Source organism: Lates calcarifer, linkage group LG17, assembly GCF_001640805.2.
Source record: "Lates calcarifer isolate ASB-BC8 linkage group LG17, TLL_Latcal_v3, whole genome shotgun sequence".
Taxonomy (NCBI): domain Eukaryota; kingdom Metazoa; phylum Chordata; class Actinopteri; family Centropomidae; genus Lates; species Lates calcarifer.
Window position 1 is genome coordinate 20,101,382 of NC_066849.1, and position 22,413 is coordinate 20,123,794.

Here is a 22,413-nt window from a genome sequence, read left to right on the forward strand (position 1 = left end):
GATTTGTGTGTGCATGTCTTAACCTATTGAAGTTTGAACCTATGATATTATCTAGGTCACATTTTATGTCCCCCTGGTTCAGGGATAACCCCCTCAGCAGGTCAGACACAGAAAAAAAACCCTTTTGTAACATCAGCAGCTCTGCTTTAAGCTCTGGTTGTTGGCACTCTGGGGAAGCTGCTCACTTAAACAAGTGGAAAATTCCCTTTGAACAATACAGAGTGTGAAGAGAATAATGATTAACTGTGTATGCAGTGGCAATCCAAACTCTCTCACTGCATGTTTACTTTATCATCATTATTCCACCACAGGGAAATCTATATGCCTGTGTCTTACTGTACAGGCTGAACAAGTTTTTGAGGCAAAGACTGATAAACACTCATAATCAGTGAAACAGAGGAGGGCTATCATGCTAAAATATGATGAAACAGTTGACTGATGCTGATAAAGCTGTCCATTTACAATGGCCTCAAAACCAGGTTTCTAGGCTATCATTGCCAGCAGTGCACAACACTAATGTGTATCATTGTACTATTCCTCCGAGGGGATATTCTGCTAACTAGCTCATTACGGAATTCACAGTGTGATGAGCTGGCCACTGGTACACAACTAATTAGGCATTGCTAGCAGCCTTTCTCAGCACCCTACTGTCACCATGGGTGAAGTACATTAAGAGGAAAGCTGTGAGATATTAAATTCTCGTTAAGAAAGACACAAAGGAATTAAACAACACTAGACTGGGTGGCTAGCTCAATTCAGCACATCACAGTACAGCTCAGACCTTTTAATAAATATCAAAACCAACAAATAATGCATTAAACTGAGATAACTGTAAAAACAGTTTACACAAAGAGGGAAAAGGCCCAGAGATGATGAGAGCCTTAAGGTTGGATTAGAGTAATAGTCCCATTTTAAGAAGAGGGGAGCTGTTATGTTTGTCTCTCTATTTTGTGTTTTTATGTCCTTGCTCCACTCCTCACTACTCATCCTGAGGTAAACACAACACCCAGAGGAATCTGCCATGCATGGGAATACAGAGAGTTGCAGTCCTGTGATGTGGATTTTATTATAAATAATTCATATACACGGATTAATGTGTGGTTGTAAACATGTGCTTTTAGATGATATGTCGCATTTTCTCCTCCAGTATTGACCCGGGGCTTCCATGTGATGTCTCTGATACTGATGTTGAGCTTTTTCTTTATTTCATGTTATTTCTTGTGAAATTCCCTGGATCACAGCAATGCTTGCTTCTGGCTCTGTGTAATATGTATGAGGTTTTATGAGTTCAGCTGAGATAATCCTGTGTTAACATGGGAATGAGAGCTCAATGAGAGAGACGACATCAGATTAAAACACTGGCTAGTGATATAAAAAGGATGACTGATGTTATTTACGTGTTTTAAAGAAATGCACATCTAACAAGGTTTCAACGCTTCAGGCACTGGCCTTATTCACAAAAGGAGAAAAGGGAAGAATCACAGGCTAAAACAGAGGGATTAAAAGAGAGAGATGAGCGAGACGGAGACAGAGAGGAACAGAGAAAAGAGATTGGAGCAGCCAGTGATTGGAATTATCTGAGACCAAACACAGTGTCACATGTAAGTCTACAGATTTGCATGTTTTTAAACTGGTGCCATCTGAGGTCACCAGCGTGAACAGTATGAACGATCATGTGTCATCTTAATCGTTTACGTAACAGCCGATCATTTGCACACACACACACACACACACACACACTCCTGCTCACATCTGCACACAGGTTTCTTTCACAACAATTGCATCAATCAATTATTAGATGTTGATATGATATTCTTTAAGGTCATTTATCATTGAAGTGACCCAGCTATTGATCCTCCTGTTGCTTAAATAGCTGCCTTGGAGCTGAAAGCTTTGTTGATTGACTTCTTGACATTTCCAGAGCAAACCTGGACTCTCTTGGAACAAAAAAAAAAACAGGTGAGAGAAGAACCTTCTGAGCTATTTAAAGCGGCCATCATGCTTTTGCTCACACATTTGTCCTGTCTCATTGTGCTTTATGCATTAAGTGCATTGTGCATTGTTAAAATTGTCTTAATTCCAGAGATTTGCTAAAGTTAAACATATTTGTTTAACACTGAGCTAGATATTATTTTGTTAAGGATAATATACTATACTACTGTGTAGTCATGCTTCATGTATGTTTAAGGTAACTCAAGCAGACTTGTCTTGTTATATCATAGAGGTCAGAGGGCATCAGTACATGATGCAAGTAGCATTCAAGGAGTGTGACCTGTGAAACTCTAAAGACTAACATGCCACAGTTGCATGCGAGTGTCTCAAGATGCGTTAATGAGGGACTCTTGGCTGTTTTTTTCTACTCTGAAAGCCCTGTGCAAACAAATATCAACTGTGAGAATTGTAAAAATAGAGTTGAAATTTAGTGCAGTTTTTGAAATGTGTAGGACTCTAGGTAACATGGATACTTCCATGAATCTGTCAACTGTCAGATGGTTGAACAGAGAGAGAAAAGAGAGAGCGTGCGTAATGCAGTGCTTTAATCAAAACACACACACACACTGTTGTTTCTGAGTTAATTAGAGCACCTAGTATATTAACTAGAAAACAGTGTGCCCTCCAGGGAGATCAATGTAACAAGATGGCAGCTGTGTTCACAGCTAATCAAGTCTGATTCCAACAAAACTGAGCCTGTGTATGCATGTGTGTGTTCTATTCTCACTCGACTGACCCACTTACTACGCACAGGACAGACCACAGGAGGGTGGAGGGTTTGAAAAGTGAGAGCCCCTGGTACCACACTGAGCTATGAGAAGGGTTTTGTGTACATAACATGGGACAGAGAGCCAGACTCTTGTGACTCTCTTGTGACTCTTCCTCCTGTGGGGACTGGAGGAGAGCCTGGCAGAGATCTGTGGGAAAGACTAGAGAGGGTGTTTGACTACACTGAGGCTTTGTGGGCCTGCACAGTCACAGTTATCAGTTACACCAGAAGGTGTTCGCCGTAACTTATTATCTAACCGTAACTGATAGCTCACATTGTCACATTGTTTCACGGGTTGTAGATTGCAAAAGAGTGCATTTTCAAATTATGTTGCACATTTAGCTCTATGTACCTTTAAAAAGCATAAATGTCACTATAATGCTTGTTTAAAAAGTTTTTAACAGGTTTTTGTTTTTTAAGCTAAATGTGGTGTTAATTTGAAAGTACACATCACTCCATACTATCTGAGTCTCATTCACAAGCTGACGTGGCTACGCTTGACTGGTTGAAATGAAAGTGTTTCTCAACAGTCCAATCACAGTCAGGGTTAATCACATATATGCACCTTTGTGTGAGCTACCTGTTGACTTGATTGCTTCAATGACATGACAAGTAATTGCATTAGGACTCTGTGACATTTACTGGGGATAAGATAGAACATTTATTGAGACTGAGATTTGACTGAGCTGAAGATTTGCTTGTATACTGATGTCTAAGTCAGACTGAAAACATAACTTAACTGCAAGAGAGAAAAGCTTGTATCTCCGTCATTGTCTATGGACCAGTGTATGCAACATCACAAATTAAAGGGTTTATTCTTCAATTAGGAAGGAGTGTTGTACATTTTTAAGTATTAACTAAACTGTCAAGCCAAAACAACACATTTCATTGCTAAGAAAGCACTACAGACTGGATTCTTGGGAAATAATCCAGATTCTCTGTCTGTTGCAGAGAATCACAGATCACAAAGTAGGCTACAACTTTCCATTTCCATTGGATTCCATTAAAACTGAAGGGACATGTCCTTTCCTTTACCTATCAGCTGGCCACACTGAAAATCCTCTGCCTCTGTTTCATCAGTGTCATTGGCCTAGTCACAAGAAGGTTGACTTCATGAGTTTCACAGTTTATCAGAGCCTTATCAGAGGACTATGTAACTCCACACTCACGTGGCAGTGTTCCCATTTTCAGTGGAAGGGGTGAGGGGTAGGGAGGTTGATGATAGCAACAAAACTTCCAGTCCTGTCCAGTTAAATGACTGACAGGCACAGTTTTGATGCACTAATTACTGCATTTAACACATTGGGAACAGTCTGAGAATGAAGTGCAATAGAAGTGAGGGGATATTAGTCAAATAAGTCAGTATAATGAATGAAATATTTTCCACTACATTAACTTAATGCAGACTAACAAGGACAAACTTTGTGGTGCCAGATCTATGCTTAAGAAATCAACAAATAGCTGTTAAGGCCATCCCTTACATTTCCTTTAAAAGTAAATTATCATGTGGAAAAGTTTCTAAACACTGCAGTGCTGTTCTTCTGAATTTTTGATGTCAAGACTGAAACCGCCTGCTTGCTTCCATCTCTGTCGACACAGCAGTACCAGCCACGTGTTACTGCTAGGCCCAGATACCTAAAATATTCATAGTGTCCCTGTCAGAACATATTTATGCAGCCTCACTGAACAGATCTCTGTAGAATAAAGGAATGAGGGGGGCGCCAGAGTCTACAACATGACTCAGCTAAATGAAGGCTGTCTCATTGTGATGGAATTAGTTGAAGGCAACACTCACCCACACATGTTTTTTTTTTCTTCTTTTGTAGTGGATTCAATATTTAATAATAGCAAGTCAGGGATGAAGCACATCAGCCAGCAAAACTTCGATCTTTCATAGAAGATGAGGTTCACCCTGCATGTAACATCATGTGTGTTGTTTTTTTGTTTTTTTTACCGTCACGTGTGTGACAAAATGTACCCATGCAAATTTTTAACATGAGGCATGGTGTACTGATGCAGAAGAGAAAAATGCATTTGTATACCTTCATGCAAAGGTGTATATTACGCCTTGTTTTTGTTTGTGCTCACTTTTTTTATGTAGCGTTGGCAGCACTGATGCAGCAGTTGCTTGTGCACATTTTAGGACTTATGAATTTCAAATACTCATGACAGGCCACACTACCTGTGTAGTAATTAAGAGGAGCATTTGAGTACAGTAAGATGATGCTGTCTTTCAAACATTTATTCTGTTCATGACCCCAAAATGATCTCTCACTCCAAATTTTGCAGTCCTTCTGCAAGATTTTCAAGTTCTGTATTCAGGATATTAATGAATAAACGCAATAAAGTGATTCTGATTCAGCAGCTACACTACAAATAATATCTTTTTGGACCTATTATCTCATGTGAAATTTATAATTTTCAAATCATTTTGAAACAACTGTAGGTGTATTCCTGTTTTGTAGATGTGGTGTTGTTAGATTACATTACATGAGTATTTTAAGGTGTTCATAGTATTTTGTCCAGTCATACCTCACAAAAAGGCAAAGAAGCTGAGTATAATGTACACTTACAGAAATTCAAAGTATTATAGTGTAATGTAGTATTATATCACATGGCTATTATGTCCGTTTATCTGTATCTGCCTGTAGAATTAATCCTACTAAAGGAATATAGCAATATCACACTGGACGCCAATTTTTATTTGTCAGTTTCTCCTGTTTCTTTTATGGTCCCGATCCAACTCTTAAAAACACCTTGTTAAGAAACTAATAAGTCAGGCTGTATTGGCTGGCTGCACTCCACCGGGTGTAATCACCACGTCTGAGGCTCCAGACACTGTGCTGAGAAGATGGACTGAATGCTTGCCAAGGAATCCTCATTCACCTCTGCAGACAGTCAGGAGAGAGCTGACATCAGACAGCCCGAAGGAGCTTTTGCAAAGACAAAACTTACAATGAGTTGTGGAAGAAACCTTGAGGTAAAGAAAGCTGTGTTCATTTAGAGTTTTTGCACAATAATTTAATTCTTAGTATACCAGCTTCAAGTTTTTGCATTTACATTTTTCATAGGCATGTGTTTGGCAGTCACGTGGTGTTAAACAGAGAACATGAAAACGTTGAAACATTGAAAACATCTTGACCTTAAAGCTGCTTAGTTCCCAGCACTATGTGGGTGTGTGGAGGTGCCTGCATAGTCCAAGCACACATAGACACAGCTACATAAACCAAATAGAGGTGAAATATGATGCAGCTGTCCATACTTGGCAAGCGGCTGTTCATTTTCTTGACCATGAGCCAGCAGTAACGTCTTTCACCTTGTCAGGAATGTCACCCCCGCATGGATGGAAGCACAATGTGTTGTAGAAATAATACCAGCACAAGAGCTGTTAGGAAGAGATTACTTTGTGTTGATAAACCTAATCTGTGTTGACTGGACCCCTGGCTTTGGTCCTTATCACTGTGGTTTTCGACACAATGGTCAGTGTGCTTTTAAGGCTGTGGCTAAATGCTCTTGTGCTGCTGTCACCAAGTTACATTTGGTGCCAGGCTTTCACAAAGAAGACTACATGCACACAAATACAGACATGCACACTCTCACCACGCAGATACAAAGGGTGGCTGACACATTGGTATTGAAGCAATTCTTATCCTCTAATCTAATTACCGACGTACTGAGGTAGTACTAAGCTCTTTTCAGCCAGGGCAGGTGAATGGGTTCTTCTTCCTCTATGATGATGATGTCTGTGCAGTAGTATAGAGGGTTTAACCTGGATGTTCCTTCTTAATGGACCTCAAACGATTTATGCGGTAGTAAATGTGGCACACTGGCGGTGTAAATTGAATAGCAAAAGGCAGAGGACATCAAATGTAAAAGGGAGAATCCCATACAGACATGTCAAGCAAGAGGCAGAGGAATAATGCTAGTACCACTCAGCAAGCATCCACTTTGCTGAGGTGTCTGTAAGCCAGATGCTGAATCCTATTAGGCAGAAACACAGGCACTGTTATAGCTCACCTGCTGTCTGACTTCACACTTGAGGGCAAAGTTGCATATTCATAACTTTATACATTTAGTCAGGAAATCTACTGTGCTTAAGTAGAAGTTTGAAGCACTCCATCCATCATATCATCTATCTTCATTTCTTTCTTCTCTCTGTCCATCTTTGCATCCCGATATCCTTAACCATTTGTTTTTTTATGGTCCCTCCTCCTTTACATTCTTCCCTTCTTTAGCTGATCTGAATGTATGAGAATCCTCAAAGTTAATGTAAAACTCCCTCGTTGTGATGAAGGATAGTGACAATAAGAGGGAATTTCCAAGTCAAAAGTGTAAGATACTCACTTTATTTGTTTAACATAGAATACTGATGCCTTGTGTAAGTTTAAGATAAACTTTGGAAGATATTTTTTGCACAGAAAGAGGACTATGAGTACCTCTGTACCTTATCAGATTATTTACATACAGACATATGCATACATATTTATGGCACTTGACAAAACTAAAAAGCAAATCAAACAAAACAAATACAAAAGAGGACATAAACTTAGAGGACACCCCTATTGTATTATTATTTTTCACTAAATCCACTCCTTTCACAAATGCTTTTTTTCTTCAAAAAGTCCTTTACTGCATCAGGAAGGGATTTTTTTTAATGGCTGATATTACTATACAGCCACCTAACTGTTTAAAGACAGTCTTAAAAAGTGTGAACCTATCTGTGTGTATTTTTCCACCATTTACTGTGTATATCATTACTTTGAATTATATCCCAGTTCAAGAGGATTGATTGAATTGTAATTCCTGGAAAAACAAGTGCCAACAACAATGATAGCAACTGCCCTTCAATTCTTTTCTTTTTTCCTTTGAATGCCTTTGATTCTCCCTTATACTGTACTACACCCACACACTGTGATTGCACCCTGGATTTCATCACCTCGAGAGCGGAGATAGGCGTGGTAGGACCGCCCACCGTTGCTGCGTCATAGGCGGCGTGGCGGTCGTGTAGCTTTTCTCGGGACCGCGCACTTACCGTCACCACCCGGCCATCCTGCCAGAGCTAGTTGAGACTAGACGGAGAGTGGACGTGCTTCTCCTACAAAACGAGAACAAACGCCTGTCACTACCACAGCAAGCCGTGCCTGTAGTCGCGTTGCGTCTTTACCCAAATCCGAACCAACCGACTCTGAATTCGCATTAAATATGTCTAATATCGTTTGTTGTCAAACGCCTCAGGTAAGATTTTTTTCGTTCTTTCTTTAAAGTAAAACCTCAAAGAGGAAACGATGCTGTTTGCTGCCTTTGACAAGTCACTGTTTGAACATATGGAGAAACCGTTAAATCTTAAACTGGTAACCAGTTGGTGTTTATGGGCTCGTTATTCTTGTGCGAGACATTAATTTTGCGCTTTAAATGAATGGTAGTTAACTGGTGTCTGGTTGAAATGCCGCTTTTAACATTAGTGGCGCGCGCAATGTCACACAAACCGCCGTTTTCCGCATAACGTTACAGCTGGAGGTGACTAACAACGCGGATATTAAGCTCATATTGCCAGCTTTAGAGAACTGTTTCTCGTCTTGAGCACGGACGCAGGCAAAAATTGAATGTATTCGCCACGGTCCGATGTAATTAATTATGCCGGTGTGGTTGTCTCATGGCTCCCCATCCCCAGCTAAGCAGCAGGTTGTCTCGCTAATAGTCGGCTAACATGCACTAGCTTCATCTCTCCTTCAGGTTGCTAGCCGCTCGGCTCCAGCTAAATGCCCGTCTCGTTTCTACGCTAAAGTGTTTGTATTGTCCCTCAGTTGATCAGATTCTCTGGGGGCTCTCTTCCTGACCCAGTTTCTGGTGGCGGGATTTATGTACAGACTAGCTATATGACTTCTGGCACACCGCCAGACATCATGGCCCTAGCGGTACATTACTCCACCGGAGGAGGAGACAGGGACATGAATGGCATTTCTGGATGTCCAATTGTAGGTCTTACTCACTTGGGGTATGGCAGGGTGGGTAACATAGCATGGGTACATCCTGTCCTTTGCTCACCCTCCGTTTAGTGCCATTATTGTGTCCGATTATATGGGCTGTGACCAAGTCTTGACTTAATATTGACGCCACACTGTTGCTGTCGACTCTGAGCACTGTTGACTGTAGCCTACGGTATCGATTGTCTAGTTAAAGGAAATTGTCTTGCCGATTCTCAACGAGTCACATTTCCTAAAGTGCTCCAGTAAGTAGTGTCTCCCGGCGGCAGGTTGCCTCGTGCCATGGTAGTATTCCACCAACTGGGCTGTTAATCCGGTTACCACGTGGAAAATTCTATAATGATACTACAAACCAATGATTTTATGAAAAGTAGAAAAAACATTTAACAGCCTAGTCTTATCTAATAGATGATTAATAAAACATCCTTACTGTTTTGAGTGGGGATTCCCAGACATATTCTCATTTTTACTTTCCGTAGTGGGAATTCAGTTGCTGTAGTTTTTGAAAATGGGAGGGTGATTCTGATTTCTCAAAACACATTTGACTTCATCTGCATTTTTACTGCCTTCATTTCATTGTTGTATTTGGGATATTTTGGTGTCAATTCAGCTGTTGTTCAGATCGAGGCTGTAAGTTGTTTGTATGTGTATAGAAACACAACTAATGGTGTTTACTGTTGCCTTCATTTTTTGTTGTCACACCCTTATTAGAGCATCATCTCCAGACGATGTTAAATTTAAGTGGTAAATTTCCACACAGTAAAACTGGGTGAAATATCTGGCAGTGCCTCTCTTCACCACTGGAGGGGTGTCTAACAAGCATCGATTGTTCAGAGTCAGACCTGCACTTTTGTGCCTGACTAATCAGATGGAAAAATGGAGAGAAAATACATTCAGAGCTACCCTCTGTGACAAAGTTGTGAACAATCTCACCCATTCTCTTTCAGGCTTTTGTTCTCTTCCCCTGTTCCCCAGTTGTTAGGCGCATGCCTGTAGATCTGCATTTCCAGCTCACAAAGTATGTCTGACTGTTTTGTCTATATTTAAAATTTGGGTGATTGTTATTTCACCATTTGCTGTCTAGTTTTTGGTCATGAATGTTATGCCCACACAAGTGATCAAAGCAGCCATCTCCCTTGAGAGCAACAATTTAATACACAGTCAGTGTGTGACATGCTTAACACAGAATTTTCCATGCAGTCGGACTTCATACCTGAATTGCTGTGTGCTGGTCCCCAGAGTAACACTGGTAATGGCATAAGATTGTTTTATCAGTCTACAGGAGATTATTATTTAATCACAGCTGAGATTAAGGTAGCAGCTCTATATTAAGAATTCTCTAGAGAATTAAGGGCGTGGTTTGCCTGGCAGTTACGTTAAGTGTTAGCTGGGGAAATGGGAAGGGAACAAGGCAACAGGCGAGCATGGTGGACCCAACCATGTGGAGGAGTTGAGCATTTGAGCCTTCACAAGAAGTCTCCTGCCAGATGTTGCATAACTGCACAAAACTAGGTCAGTGTTCCCTCCATCCACGCACAGACAGGGTGAATTACAGCTTTCCATGCCAGCCTTGCTGAAAATGCTGTTCAGTGCAATACAAAAAGACTATTTCTAGCATGTGCCATCGTGCTTGTGCGTTTACCCATAAAAATCTGTGGCAGTAGTTTTACACATCCACCTGTCACACATGGGTTGCCAAACCCCAAACAGTAGAGCAGCATGGCATGCACGTATGTTCAGTATGTGTTTTATCTGTCATACTACACATGATCAACATCTCTTTGGATAGAAAGTCTCAAATGAAACTCAGCTGACAGCGTCAAATAATGCATGGCACTTTTTCGGAACAAAGCAATACATTTTTCATGGTTCATTTTATTCTTTCTCTGCTCTCAGACTGACATCGCCATCATCCTCTCTTCATACATTCTGTTCCTTTTTATTTTCTCTTCACATTGCGCTGCGTAATTGTGAAAAGGGTAAAGGGGGAAAAAAAAAGAGCTAAACACTGTCTGAGGCTAAGGAGTCTGATCTAAACATAATTTTCAGTTTTTCCTTCTGATACTATGATGATTAAACTCGCACTGCGTTGTGTGGTTTTGAGTTAAGTGGGTCACTGGATTTGAGTGGCCAAGTACACACATGTATTTGTGCTTTTTGGGTGATTTTTAAATATTGGATTGATGATAGTTTAGATGACTGGTACATAAATCATCATCTTGCATACTAATTAATCTGGAAGTGTAATATGTAATGGTGGTTTTTGGCACCAAACTTGCATTGTGGTTTCCTCATTCCACCAGTTGCTTGGCATCTTTTCAATGCTGCTGTTGTTATAGGAATTATTTAATTATTTACTGAGAAGGCATAGCTCAGGGCAGCGGAAAATAACCGTTGGCTGAATTCAGACTTCACTAATGTCTTACACTGCAAGATTTTTTTGTTGGCTGAAAACAACCGTCAGAGAAAAATATTAAAATATTATTTCAGTACAATGTGCCTTTCACACATGGCCTTGGGTTTGCAAGAATGTGTTTGTATACCTTTCCTCCAAACCATCTGACCGTGGAGCAGAAGGTTATTATTTCAGCATACAAAGAGCGTACTGTCTGTCTGTGTCAGTGTCAGCCTAACTGTCTTTTACATTGTCTATGTTGGGTGAGCAGATAACTTTCTAGCTTCTAACCATGGATTATGCACGGTGCAGCTGGACATGAAAAGGTTTTAGATAAACCCATAAGATTAAAGAATCAGTTTGATAATAAACTCTTTGTTTTACATTGTCCGTGTGGCTGACTAAAAAAATTGTCAAATGTCTCCTTTGAGTAGAGACCTGCAGTTATCTGTTACAGGGCTCCATCATTTCCAGATACTAATGTTAAAAGCTCTGCAAACAAAACTATGGATTTTACATAAAAAATCAGTGATTCACATGCTGGTATCTGAAATCTGACAGAAGCTACAAACTGACAAGTACACTACATGTGCATCAAAATGAGTAAATCACAGCTTTTTTTTAATGAGCTGGAATCGCATACAAGTCGGGCACTCGAACAAAGCTAGGCTACCAAGGAAAACCCTGTCACATGGTATGTGGATAAAATTTCAGACTGTGGGGTAGCTTCTCTGGTCTGTCTTGTCCTCTCTCCCCCCATCTGAGATGGTGATAAAACTATTGCAGTGTAATTTATGCACCAAGCTTCAGAGTGCAGATGGCATATCGGTGACGTGTTTAGCCCCCGAATTAAGTCAGTTGTGTTAAATTTTGTTGTGAAGAGCTCGTTGGTAAAAGTGAGATTTGTTTGGCTCAGTTTGGGCTGCCTGAGGCTTTATGACTTGTGAAATCCAAACTCTTCTAACAGCAGAATAAAAATATCTTGAAATGGAGAGAGATAGGATGATCTCTATTGGATGTGACATGCGAATGAGGGTGGGACTTGTGGGCCAGGGTTACATGGTTTATGGATGGCCAACCAGAATTCATAGTGCAGCCACGCAGTTGCTTAAAAAAGACCATCACGCTATCTAACCAGTTGACTAGCTGTCACAAGTTGTTCCCTCCTACATTCTCCTTATAGGTCAGTGCTTAATGAAAGAGCTCCTATAGGGAGGAGCCAGCCAAAGGGGCTTGTCACATAAGATAGAGTTGGAGTGGCCTTGCTTCAGAGAGAGCGGAAACAGAGCTGAAGGCATGAGACGGATTAAGTGGTCTTGCTTGGCCTGGTGGGACGTAGCAGCAGGTGTGGAGATTTAAAGCGTTAATGGAGGTTGTTGTAAGAGAGGAGTATCAAAGGCATTGGCTTAGCTACCAGTGTTGTACAGCTTTTGGCGTTTAGCATATTGGAATAAAATGCTGAATTTCAGTTTTCTTCCTGAACTTTGAGGATGAGGATAATTCAATCAAATGAAGTCAATGTATCCTGATTCAGATTTTTGATTTTTGTATGCATGTGGGGGAATATGGAAACGTTGTGAGGTCTACTGCATGTTTGGAAAATGTTGGGCTCATGAAAGGGACACTGAAAGTGGATGAGGAGAAAGGAGGGAGGCAGGGCAGTGTTCTCATCTGCCTTCCCTGTGCCGTGAGGTTGCCTCGATTTACCACGTGGAACTGAGTCATGCTGGCGTTACTCAAGTGCCAAGAACAGGCAGCATCAATTTCAAAATAAGCCACTCGCTCTTTCTCTAGCTAAAAGAATGAACCAAACTCATGTCTCTTTTCTCCTTTTGTTTCTTTTAGGTTATAATGTATGACCAACACAGAATAAGTACAACTCTATAGCCAACGGGATCCCGAGGACTTGATTACAGTCGCTTCAAGCCTGATAGTTTGTCCGTGCGGCTGCTCCCCCTCTCCCTACTGATCACGCCCGTTTCGTCAACTGGCATTTCTTCTGACAACCCCCCATCCTTCTCCTCGGGTGAAGAAGACTTAGTTCCACTGTGATCTCAGTCTGCTTTGCCTACCTTTGGTTCCTGTTCTACTCTCAGCAGTGGTGTTTCCTTGGATTTGCATTATTCTCTATTAGGTAAGGCCATGACTAATGCATAGGACAGATTATAAAACACAATGCACATTACAGGCACCTAATCCTGATCCCCTCTCTGTGGTCATCAATTAATAGAGACAGCTTTTACAGTGTTGCACAGCTGAAAGCATGTTGGAAAGGGTGCAGAAGACATGCATGCTGGGTATTCTTGCTTTAGGTATAAAAGCAGAATTTTTTTTACCTCCTCTCTTCAGGAATACTATTAAAATTCATCAAGATGATTCCAAATGGTTATTTGATCTTTGAGGATGAGAGTTTCCTGGATTCCACCGTGGCCAAAATGAACGCTCTGAGAAAGAGTGGTCAGTTCTGCGATGTTAGACTGCAGGTATGGTTTAATGCAAACACACATACATACACACACACACACATGGTCCATTTCACTTTTTCAGAGAAGCCACTGACTCATTCTGTGAAAAATAAGAGCTGAGCAGCAATGGGTACCGTAGAGGATAAAATGATAAACATGTTCGTTGAGAAAACAAAACATTTTGAGATGCATAAGGTGATAGGGCAAGCTAAATTTATGTATAGACTTGCAGTTAAAGAAATGTACAGCACAGTTCCCTGGGTTTGAGTGCTGAGTGATTTCTGTTGTATTCAAATTGCGAGTGAGTCATGCCAAGACTTCATTATTTACATGAATATTTCCTGTTGTCTCAGTTGCTCATATCTCAAGTATGAGAATCTGTTACCACCATTTGTATGATGCAGACCTTTTATAGACAATCAGGAATTATCATTATTGTAACTAAAGAACAAGACTATCTAACCCCTAATATTAAAAGTCTGTCCTCCTCTCTCCTCGTTCGTCCAGGTGTGTGGTCATGAGCTGATGGCTCACCGTGCTGTTCTGGCTTGCTGCAGTCCCTACCTGTTTGAGATCTTTAATAGTGACATTGAGCCTCATGGAGTCTCACATGTCACTTTTGAGGACCTGGACCCAGAGGCTGTGGAGATCTTGCTCAACTATGCCTATACTGCCCAGTTAGTAGCACCTTTGGCCTTTGACCTTTTTAACCTCTGATCTTATCACTGCAAAATTCTCAACTTTTGGAAAATGATTAACAACCAGTTTTTCTGTTTTTCTTTGTGCAACACAGACTAAAGGCAGACAAAGAGCTGGTCAAGGAAGTTTATTCTGCAGCCAAAAGGTTCAAGATGGAGCGAGTCAAACAGGTTTGTTGTTGTTGTTTGTGGAGTAGAGTTGTAACTTGATCCTTCAAAATGCAGAAATGAAACGAATAATTTACTCCAAAAATCTCCCACTCACTTCCCAGATTTGTGGCGACTACCTGCTGTCTAAGATGGATTCCCAGAACGCCATCTCCTTTCGTAACTTTGCCAGCTCTATGGGAGACGCCAGAGTTTTGGCCAAGGTGGACGCCTTCATCCAAGACCATCTACTGGAAGTGTCTGAACAGGAGGACTTCCTCAAACTTCCCCGCCTCAAGGTAGTAGCTTAAATTTGCAAATGCAATAATCAAAGTGTTCTTTTTGCTCCAGCCAGGATTGGATGTCTTAGGTTGAGTAACAAACATTGGATTACGCTTTGTATTTTTACCTTTATGCCTTTTGACATGAGATTAACAATACTTACAGTATGAAGGTGTGCCTCTTATAGATTTTCCTACCGCTAAAGCCAGCTGAGAATGTATTTAGGGCAGAGGGCTTAAATGTATGCAATGGTAAGGCCTAGTGTAGGCGGGTTACATTTTCTAGGTTTTTGTTCAATGTGCAGACAACACGAGGTACCATACTGAGCTAATTCTCTGATTGAGCGTGTCCAAGTCGGGTAAATCACCTGGAGCCGTGTTGGGATGGGCCTCCATTGTGCTTTACCCTGATTTAAAATTGTACAAGAGCTGGGAGTAGAGCTGAAATGATTAGCTGATTGGTCACAAATTAATTGTGACTTCTTTATTTGACAGTGAAATACTTCTATCTGTCAAATACTAACATTTTGTTAATTACAGTTAAATAGCTTTTTCCTCCAGTTTTTTTTTAGGCTTTTGACTGTTTATGAAATAAATAATTCATTGAAATAATGTTTTATTGAAAAATGATCTATTGGTAAATCATTTGTTTGTTGCAGCCCCAGTTGGTAGCTAAAATCCAATGGTTAAGTGAACCACAAACCTGTTAAATGGCCTGCATTGATCATTTATGAGAGACATCAATGACTGGCAGCTATTTAGCCCATTAGGTAATTGCTTCAGTCCCCCTTTGGGCCCCCCTTTGGAGAAAACAAAGGAAAATAATTAAGTTTCTTTAAACAGAGGACAAAAAAAATATGAAAGCAACCCAAGCCTTTAATTTGGCATAATTCAGTCCAGGGACATTTAAAATGCATTTCATCCAGTAAATAATCCATTAATTTAATGTAGCTCTTCCATTTTGTACCAGGAGTTTAGTAGTTTAATGAGTGCCAGGCAACTTAATATGATACTATGGTGAATCCTATCACTGTGGTAAAATTAAGCAGTTGTATAGGCACAAAGTAATGAATCAATTGCTCCTAAGACTCAGGTGAGTAGTAATCAGCCAGTGAGATCAAGTTTTCTTGAGCAGTAAAGGCCATGGTTTTGATTTCCTCAGTTATGCATTCACTTTATCCCTGCTGTTCAGGAATCTAACTCTGGTATCATCATATTGTGTGTTTACAGTTAGAAGTAATGCTAGAAGACAACCTGACCCTGCCCAGCAATGGCAAGCTCTACTCCAAGGTACTCAACTGGGTGCAGCGTAGCCTTTGGGAGAACGGAGACCAACTGGAACGACTGATGGAGGAGGTCAGTACCAGGGCATATAACTCTCTCTCAACTCTCAGGTCGATCTTCATTCCTAACCTGCCCCTTCCCCTCCTTGTGACTCCTCCTGTTTTTGACGTTAAGAAGTCATTAAGGGGGCTGAAATAGAAATAGCATGCCTCTGTCATGCTGCTATGTCAGGATTGTTCTTTTTTTCCTCTGATTTGTTGAGGTTTTTGCAGTAAGAAACTCTGTACCCCTGACCCATACTACACATTAGAGGTGAGCCGAAAAGAGCTGCTGTTTGCTCTTGTTTTTTGTTTCCACTGTTCTATTTTGGGTACGTGGTTGGTTTACATACAACCTCATCTGAGAATTACATTGCTCTTCTCCTCTGAAACATGTAAACACAGGTCCTCAAAGGTCTAACCCTTGATTCTACTGTCTCACTGCCACTTTACTATCTGAACAGGTGCGTGATTGTTGCTCCAGCACTAACAGGCGCTCCTCCCCATTGATTTATCTCTCCTGTAGGTTTATTAGCAGCAGCAGGAGACCAGACTGAGGAGCCAGGACTGAGCCACCAGGGTAATGAGTCAGAGAAAAAAGAGGGAGGAGAGGAGCACTACTGCCTCTCAGCAGCCTCTCTTTGCAGCCAGCACTGTGCGCCCATCTGTCCATGCCACACATACAGATGCATCCCATTTCTGCATTTAAAAGAAAACATTGTTCATAAACCTTTAGCAACAAAGACATCCAACTGAATGTCTCTTTACTGCACATAACAGTACATTACATGCTAATACAGGCCTATCTATCCACTTTACATATGTTCAAGAACCACCCAAATCAGGCATTGGACAGAAAACAGTATTACATATAAGAATGGTGATTTCAGTACAATAATATTTCACTGGACTATAAATTTATTATTAACCGTCCAGGTGGAATTATAATTTTCAGCAATTTCTCACATTTCTACAAAAATCTAAAATCTAAAATTTCCTCTTGAGATGGGCAACTGAGTGACTTCAACCAATGTCCTCTCTGTATTATTTTGTCAGGGCATTTTGCTTTTATTTCTTGTTAGATTTGAATCTATCACGGGATAATGTTCAAGCATAAGCTTGATAGTTGTTGATAGTTGCAACCGCACTACTGTCTTTAGTCACCTGGATTTGACTGCCTATTGTGGCTGCCATCACAATGACCAACTTCTTCAGCTAGAGGACCGGTTTCCAAGCAGCAGAGGTGGAGAGAGGGCCACATGCAGCCCCTCCTCCTTCTCCTCCTCCTTTCCTCACAGAAGATTTTTCCAGATGCAGCCTTTCATTCTTCACCAGGTCTTTTTTTAGATGCAAATTAAGGAGAGCCACTGTCGGATACCTTCTTGAGCTCAAATACCTAACCCACTCTATGCAGTGGCAACGGCGTGTGTGTCTTTTTAAAGGCTATGCATTCAAAGGACTGAAGATCCAGGCCTTCGTCCCCTCCCCCTCCTCTTCTTCACAGCACTACCCCCTCCCCCTTTCGTCCTCCTCCCCTTCCTCCTTCTCCCCCTCATGCTGGGGCTCTCAGTGTGTTGCCATGGAGACAGCCACATAGGTGTGTTGTTCCTGTTTGTCTTACAGGTGCAAACGCTGTACTACTCACCTGACCATAAGCTGGTGGATGGAGGGCTGGTGATTGAAGGGCACAGTGAGGTGTTTGGTGGCGAGGAGGACCACCTTCAGTTTGTGCAGGTACTCAACAGCATCTTGTGCCTGGCTTCACTGTAATGAAGTCTCTACCACATTGTGCTTGGCAGTGTGTAGCTTTACTGTACGGCTTGTGCCTGGCCATGCATACAAATACTAGACAACCTGTGCTTGGCTAGATGTAGATCTGGCTCATTTAATACCACATCTTAGCCACAGTCTAAAAACTAATATCAGTAGATCAGCAAGAAATGAGCTATGATGCCTGCCTGGCTGTGCTGTTGAGCATATATTAAAACCACGTTTTCATTTTTAAGCTAATTTCAACCAGTTGAGCGTGGGCAGTGATGGCTGTTTCTGCTTTTTATGCTCTACAGTATTTTGAGTTGTGACTGAACTGTGTGCCGTCAGACCTGATTGTAGCGTGGTCTGTGACTGTAGTTTGCAGTGCTGTGTTGTTGGCTTCTGATGGCTTGAGATGTCCGTACATACCCGGACAAAATTAATGCTGGTTCATCATGTCACGTCTACATCAGACCAGTTGGGTCAAAGCGTAGGTTTGGGTGTTGATCAGGTGGTGTTGGCCATGGGGGGGCCTGTGGTGCAAGCTTGGCTTCTGTAGCTGCGCTGTGCTCTTGCAGAAGAAACCGGTACGAGAGAGCACCCAGAGACAGATGAGCTGCAGCTCCTCAGGAAGCCTGTCACCCTCCAACCAAGCAGCAAATGCCCCCAAACAGACCGCCAGGAGAGAGTGGAAGTACATCGCCTCTGAGAAGACCACAAGTAAGTCTGTCTGTGTTATGAATTACATGTGTTGTATGTGCACAAGTCTCATAGATGCTGTGCAGGAAGAATAAGTGAGATTAATTTCAGAAGTCTGGTGGCTTCAAGACTTCAAAACTGATCAGCTTTACTTGAAAGGACTTTATGAGCTCAATCTCAAAACCTTTTTCCCTCAAGTCACTCTTAACAATCTCGAATCTTCCCTCCAGACAACACCTACCTGTGTCTGGCTGTGCTGGACGGAGTGCTGTGTGTGATCTTCTTGCACGGTCGCAGCAGCCCTCAGACCTCTCCCTCTGCCACCCCCTGCCTGATGAAGAGCCTCAGCTTCGAGGCCCAGCCCGAGGAGCTGGAGGAGCACCCGCTCTCACCCATGCATTATGCTCGCTCTGGCCTGGGCACCGCAGCCCTGAATGGAAGACTCATTGCAGCAGGTTGGTATTAAACAGGATTTAACTAAAACCGCATGGTATCATGTGAGGCATATAATTTGGTGTGTGTGTGTGTGTGTGTGTGTGTGTGTGTGTGTATGTATATGTATATATATATATATATATATATATATCATTCTCTGTTGGCTTAATATTCAGTGACAAGCTGACCTTTCTCTGTTTTAATAGGTAGTTATGTAAGTGCTAGAGAAACATAGTACATCCTGAGTTTGACCTTTTGTGCATCTTTGTGATCTCACAGGAGGCTACAACAGAGAGGAGTGTCTGAGGACTGTGGAGTGTTATGACCCCACGGAGGACCGCTGGACTTTCATTGCTCCCATGCGGACTCCAAGGGCTCGATTCCAAATGGCTGTACTCATGGTACGGTTTACCATTTATCTTTATCTCAGATTTATTGACTCTACAATGAAGTGACATTTTGACTACTGGCCTAGACGTGCACCTTCTCCTGTGTTCAAACAGGTCTCAATTGCCTTGTGCAAATACTCTCATTCTTACCTATTCCCTGTTCAAATAGTTGGGTTTCTAAATTGTTAACGTAATGTGAGTAGGTTTCAAGTGTGTAAGGCAACAAATATTTAAATGAGTGTCAGGTTGATGTATCACCTAACGACTTGTCCGTTTACTCCTCTCACAGGGTCAGCTGTACGTGATTGGAGGATCAAATGGACATTCTGACGAGCTGAGCTGCGGGGAGACGTACGACCCACATGCTGATGAGTGGACTCAAGTGCCAGAGCTGAGGACAAACCGCTGCAATGCAGGTCCGTCTCTCCCTGCAACAGTTCATTAACTGATTGCTGCATATAAGTACCATCTTGTAAATACTAAGCTAGAGTAGCTCATTTCTGTCTCTTCTCTGTTTAAAGGTGTCTGCTCCTTGAACAACAAACTCTATGTTGTGGGAGGGTCAGACCCCTGCGGGCAGAAGGGCCTGAAGAACTGTGATGCTTTTGACCCTGTGACCAAAACCTGGTCCAACTGTGCCTCCCTTAACATCAGTACGTGTCTACACAGTCCTACACACACTCAGCACCACGTTTCATTAAGTTCGATACACATAACATTAGTTTCTGGAAGGCTTACGAATGTCTGTGTTTTTAATATAAGTGGAGCTTCTATTATTCTTTCTGGGAAATTGAATTGCTTGAGCCGAGAGAGCATTATGTTTGAGAACGAGACTAATATCAGGAACACAATTCATCTGAGAGCGACTCGTGGTCTTGTGTTATTTGCAGCCTGAGGAGAGGAGGAGAAAAGTTGGATTCATTAAGCAATCATTTGTTTTCAGGGAGGCACCAGGCAGCAGTGTGTGAGTTGGATGGCTTCATGTACGTGATTGGAGGGGCGGAGTCGTGGAACTGCCTGAACACTGTGGAACGCTACAACCCTGAGAACAACACCTGGACCCTGATAGCCCCCATGAATGTGGCTCGCAGGGGAGCCGGCGTCTCTGTCCATGCAGGTAAGCCCCCAGCCAAAACATGAAATTGTGACAAAGTTTCATGTTCACAAGAAATTTCCTTGGAGAGAATTAAAATGTGTCTCTTGGATTTGAATAGTTATTTTTTGTGTAGAATGTGATAACTTTGTCACGTTTCTCTAATGTTGTTTCTCGCTTTGTCCAGGCAAACTCTTTGTTGTTGGTGGCTTTGACGGCTCTCACGCGCTGCGCTGCGTGGAGGTGTACGACCCCGCCCGCAATGAGTGGAGGATGCTGGGTAGCATGACATCTTCCCGCAGCAACGCTGGGGTGGCCATGCTGGGCGACACCATCTACGCCGTGGGCGGCTTCGACGGAAACGAGTTCCTCAACACATTGGAGGTGTACAACCCAGAGACGGATGAGTGGAACGACTGTGCCAAGCCCCTGTCTCCCCTCTCTGACTGAAGAGGGGGGAGACAGGGAGGAGGAGGAGGAAGGAGGGAAGGAAGAAAGGGGTTGGGGAGTTTCACAGTGCTTCACCTTTTTCCAAACTAACAGGCTTAGTGACGTAATCGTGTTTCGTGATGTTCTGTGTGTGTATGAGCGAATATGTGTGGGGTGGGGATTGGGAGGGGTGTCGGGGTGAGGGGTCTTCAGTGAAGACTGGCTTATATTTGGCGGGAGGGGGGTGGGGAGGGTAGTTGCCCAAAGCAACATGACGCCTTTGCATATTGCATACAATGTTTTTTCGTGCTGTATATATTTTGTTTCTTCCTCATTTTTTGTCATATGCCAACATTTAATACACATTTAGTGCTTTTCTTTTTCTCTTAGACTTGAATGGTTTGTACTTTCATTGAGGGTTTTCAGATGAGCTATCTACTGCTGGTCACTTGGAAGGTGGTAGTATGGAGTGGTGACGTTTGACTTTTGAAAGTTAAAAAGTTTATTTAAGAATATTTCTGTTGTGGAAATGTAATTTTGCTCATATATTTAAAGGTCAGTGGTTTGAAGCCTTACTCAGAGTGAGAGTTAATAAACACCTGTCATGGCTTTTTGTGTAATTTTAAACAAGCTGGATTGCTTTTTGAATCTTAAATAATGGCCTTTTTTATATTTTTTATACACTGCTGATTTACCAATAAAATAAGAGTAGTAGCAGACAGCTTAAGTCAGTGAATCTAACCAGTGCCAGTTTTAGTTAATTTTTTTTTGTGCACGCACAACCATGCTTCTGCTAACCAAACTTTTGTTATTGTGATTTTAACTAATTGATGTATGTAGAGATGCAGTTGACTGAAAATCCTTTTTTTTCTTTTGTGTTTTAAAGTGTCAGGCATTGGCAGATTCTTCTGGAAGAAATGTTAGAGCGAGAAAATTATCACATTTGTAACATTTCTTAATTAATAAATCATTTAAATCTGATTTTTGCCTTCAGTCTACTTTTTAAGTGTGTGTCAAAAGTGATGTTGGGCAGGGACATGGACATAGTGTTGACAAAACTATTAAAACTTTTATATTGTAGCTGTTGCCAGATAAGAGCTAGAAGCAGAAAACCTTGTGTCAATTGCCAACAGCTGACTTCAAATTTAAACTTAATTTCCACCTCATCTCCACCTGGCTCTGCTCTTACAGTCAAGTAATTACTGTGTCCTGGTCACTGCTGTCTAAGCTTTCATTGCCACCATTTTCCTCAGGGACTACCACACTAAGCCAGGTTTTTTTTCTGCTCCTCTAAGTGTCTTTTAGGAGAGATTATACTAAGCTGGCTAACAGACCTCAGCAGGAAGGGACGACGACGGCAGCAGTCTCTCTGGGCTGCGAGAGTGGGAAGAGGACCAACTGAGCCGGCTGCATCTGCATGACCTCGGACAGGAGACTGACAGGCAGAGTTGGTTAAATCCCCACCGTGTGCTCATTCACAATTTAGCCTCAGATAATCTCTGCTGACACACCTGACAGCTGTAGCAAAAAAAAAGTCAGCACAAGGGCCACGTGCTACAGGAA

The 22,413-nt window shown here is 41.9% G+C and overlaps 1 protein-coding gene across 2 annotated transcripts; it reads left to right on the plus strand.

Annotated features, from left to right (window-relative positions):
• Positions 1-7,793: 7,793 nt before the first annotated feature.
• Positions 7,794-21,831, plus strand: ivns1abpa (influenza virus NS1A binding protein a). 2 transcript variants are annotated; one of them, XM_018696064.2, is made up of 15 exons: positions 7,794-7,996; positions 12,986-13,274; positions 13,490-13,623; positions 14,113-14,282; positions 14,399-14,474; positions 14,576-14,749; positions 15,962-16,087; positions 17,677-17,787; positions 18,384-18,525; positions 18,735-18,959; positions 19,219-19,340; positions 19,618-19,744; positions 19,850-19,981; positions 20,272-20,445; positions 20,609-21,831. In XM_018696064.2, the coding sequence occupies exons 3-15, from the start codon at positions 13,513-13,515 to the stop codon at positions 20,869-20,871; spliced, it is 1,953 nt and encodes a 650-aa protein (XP_018551580.1). In that variant the 5' UTR covers positions 7,794-7,996; positions 12,986-13,274; positions 13,490-13,512; the 3' UTR covers positions 20,872-21,831. The 2 variants fall into 2 exon arrangements, with proteins under 2 accessions (XP_018551580.1, XP_018551587.1); XM_018696071.2 differs by lacking the exon at positions 7,794-7,996 and adding an exon at positions 12,349-12,485.
• Positions 21,832-22,413: the final 582 nt, after the last annotated feature.

Bases quoted from the DNA above. Each gene is read 5' to 3' on its own strand.
- ivns1abpa (XM_018696064.2), top strand. From the start codon at position 13,513: ATGATTCCAAATGGTTATTTGATCTTTGAGGATGAGAGTTTCCTGGAT. The intron at 13,624-14,112 runs GTATGGTTTAAT...TCGTTCGTCCAG, and splicing joins TCTGCGATGTTAGACTGCAG to GTGTGTGGTCATGAGCTGAT. The intron at 14,475-14,575 runs GTTTGTTGTTGT...CTCACTTCCCAG, and splicing joins AGATGGAGCGAGTCAAACAG to ATTTGTGGCGACTACCTGCT.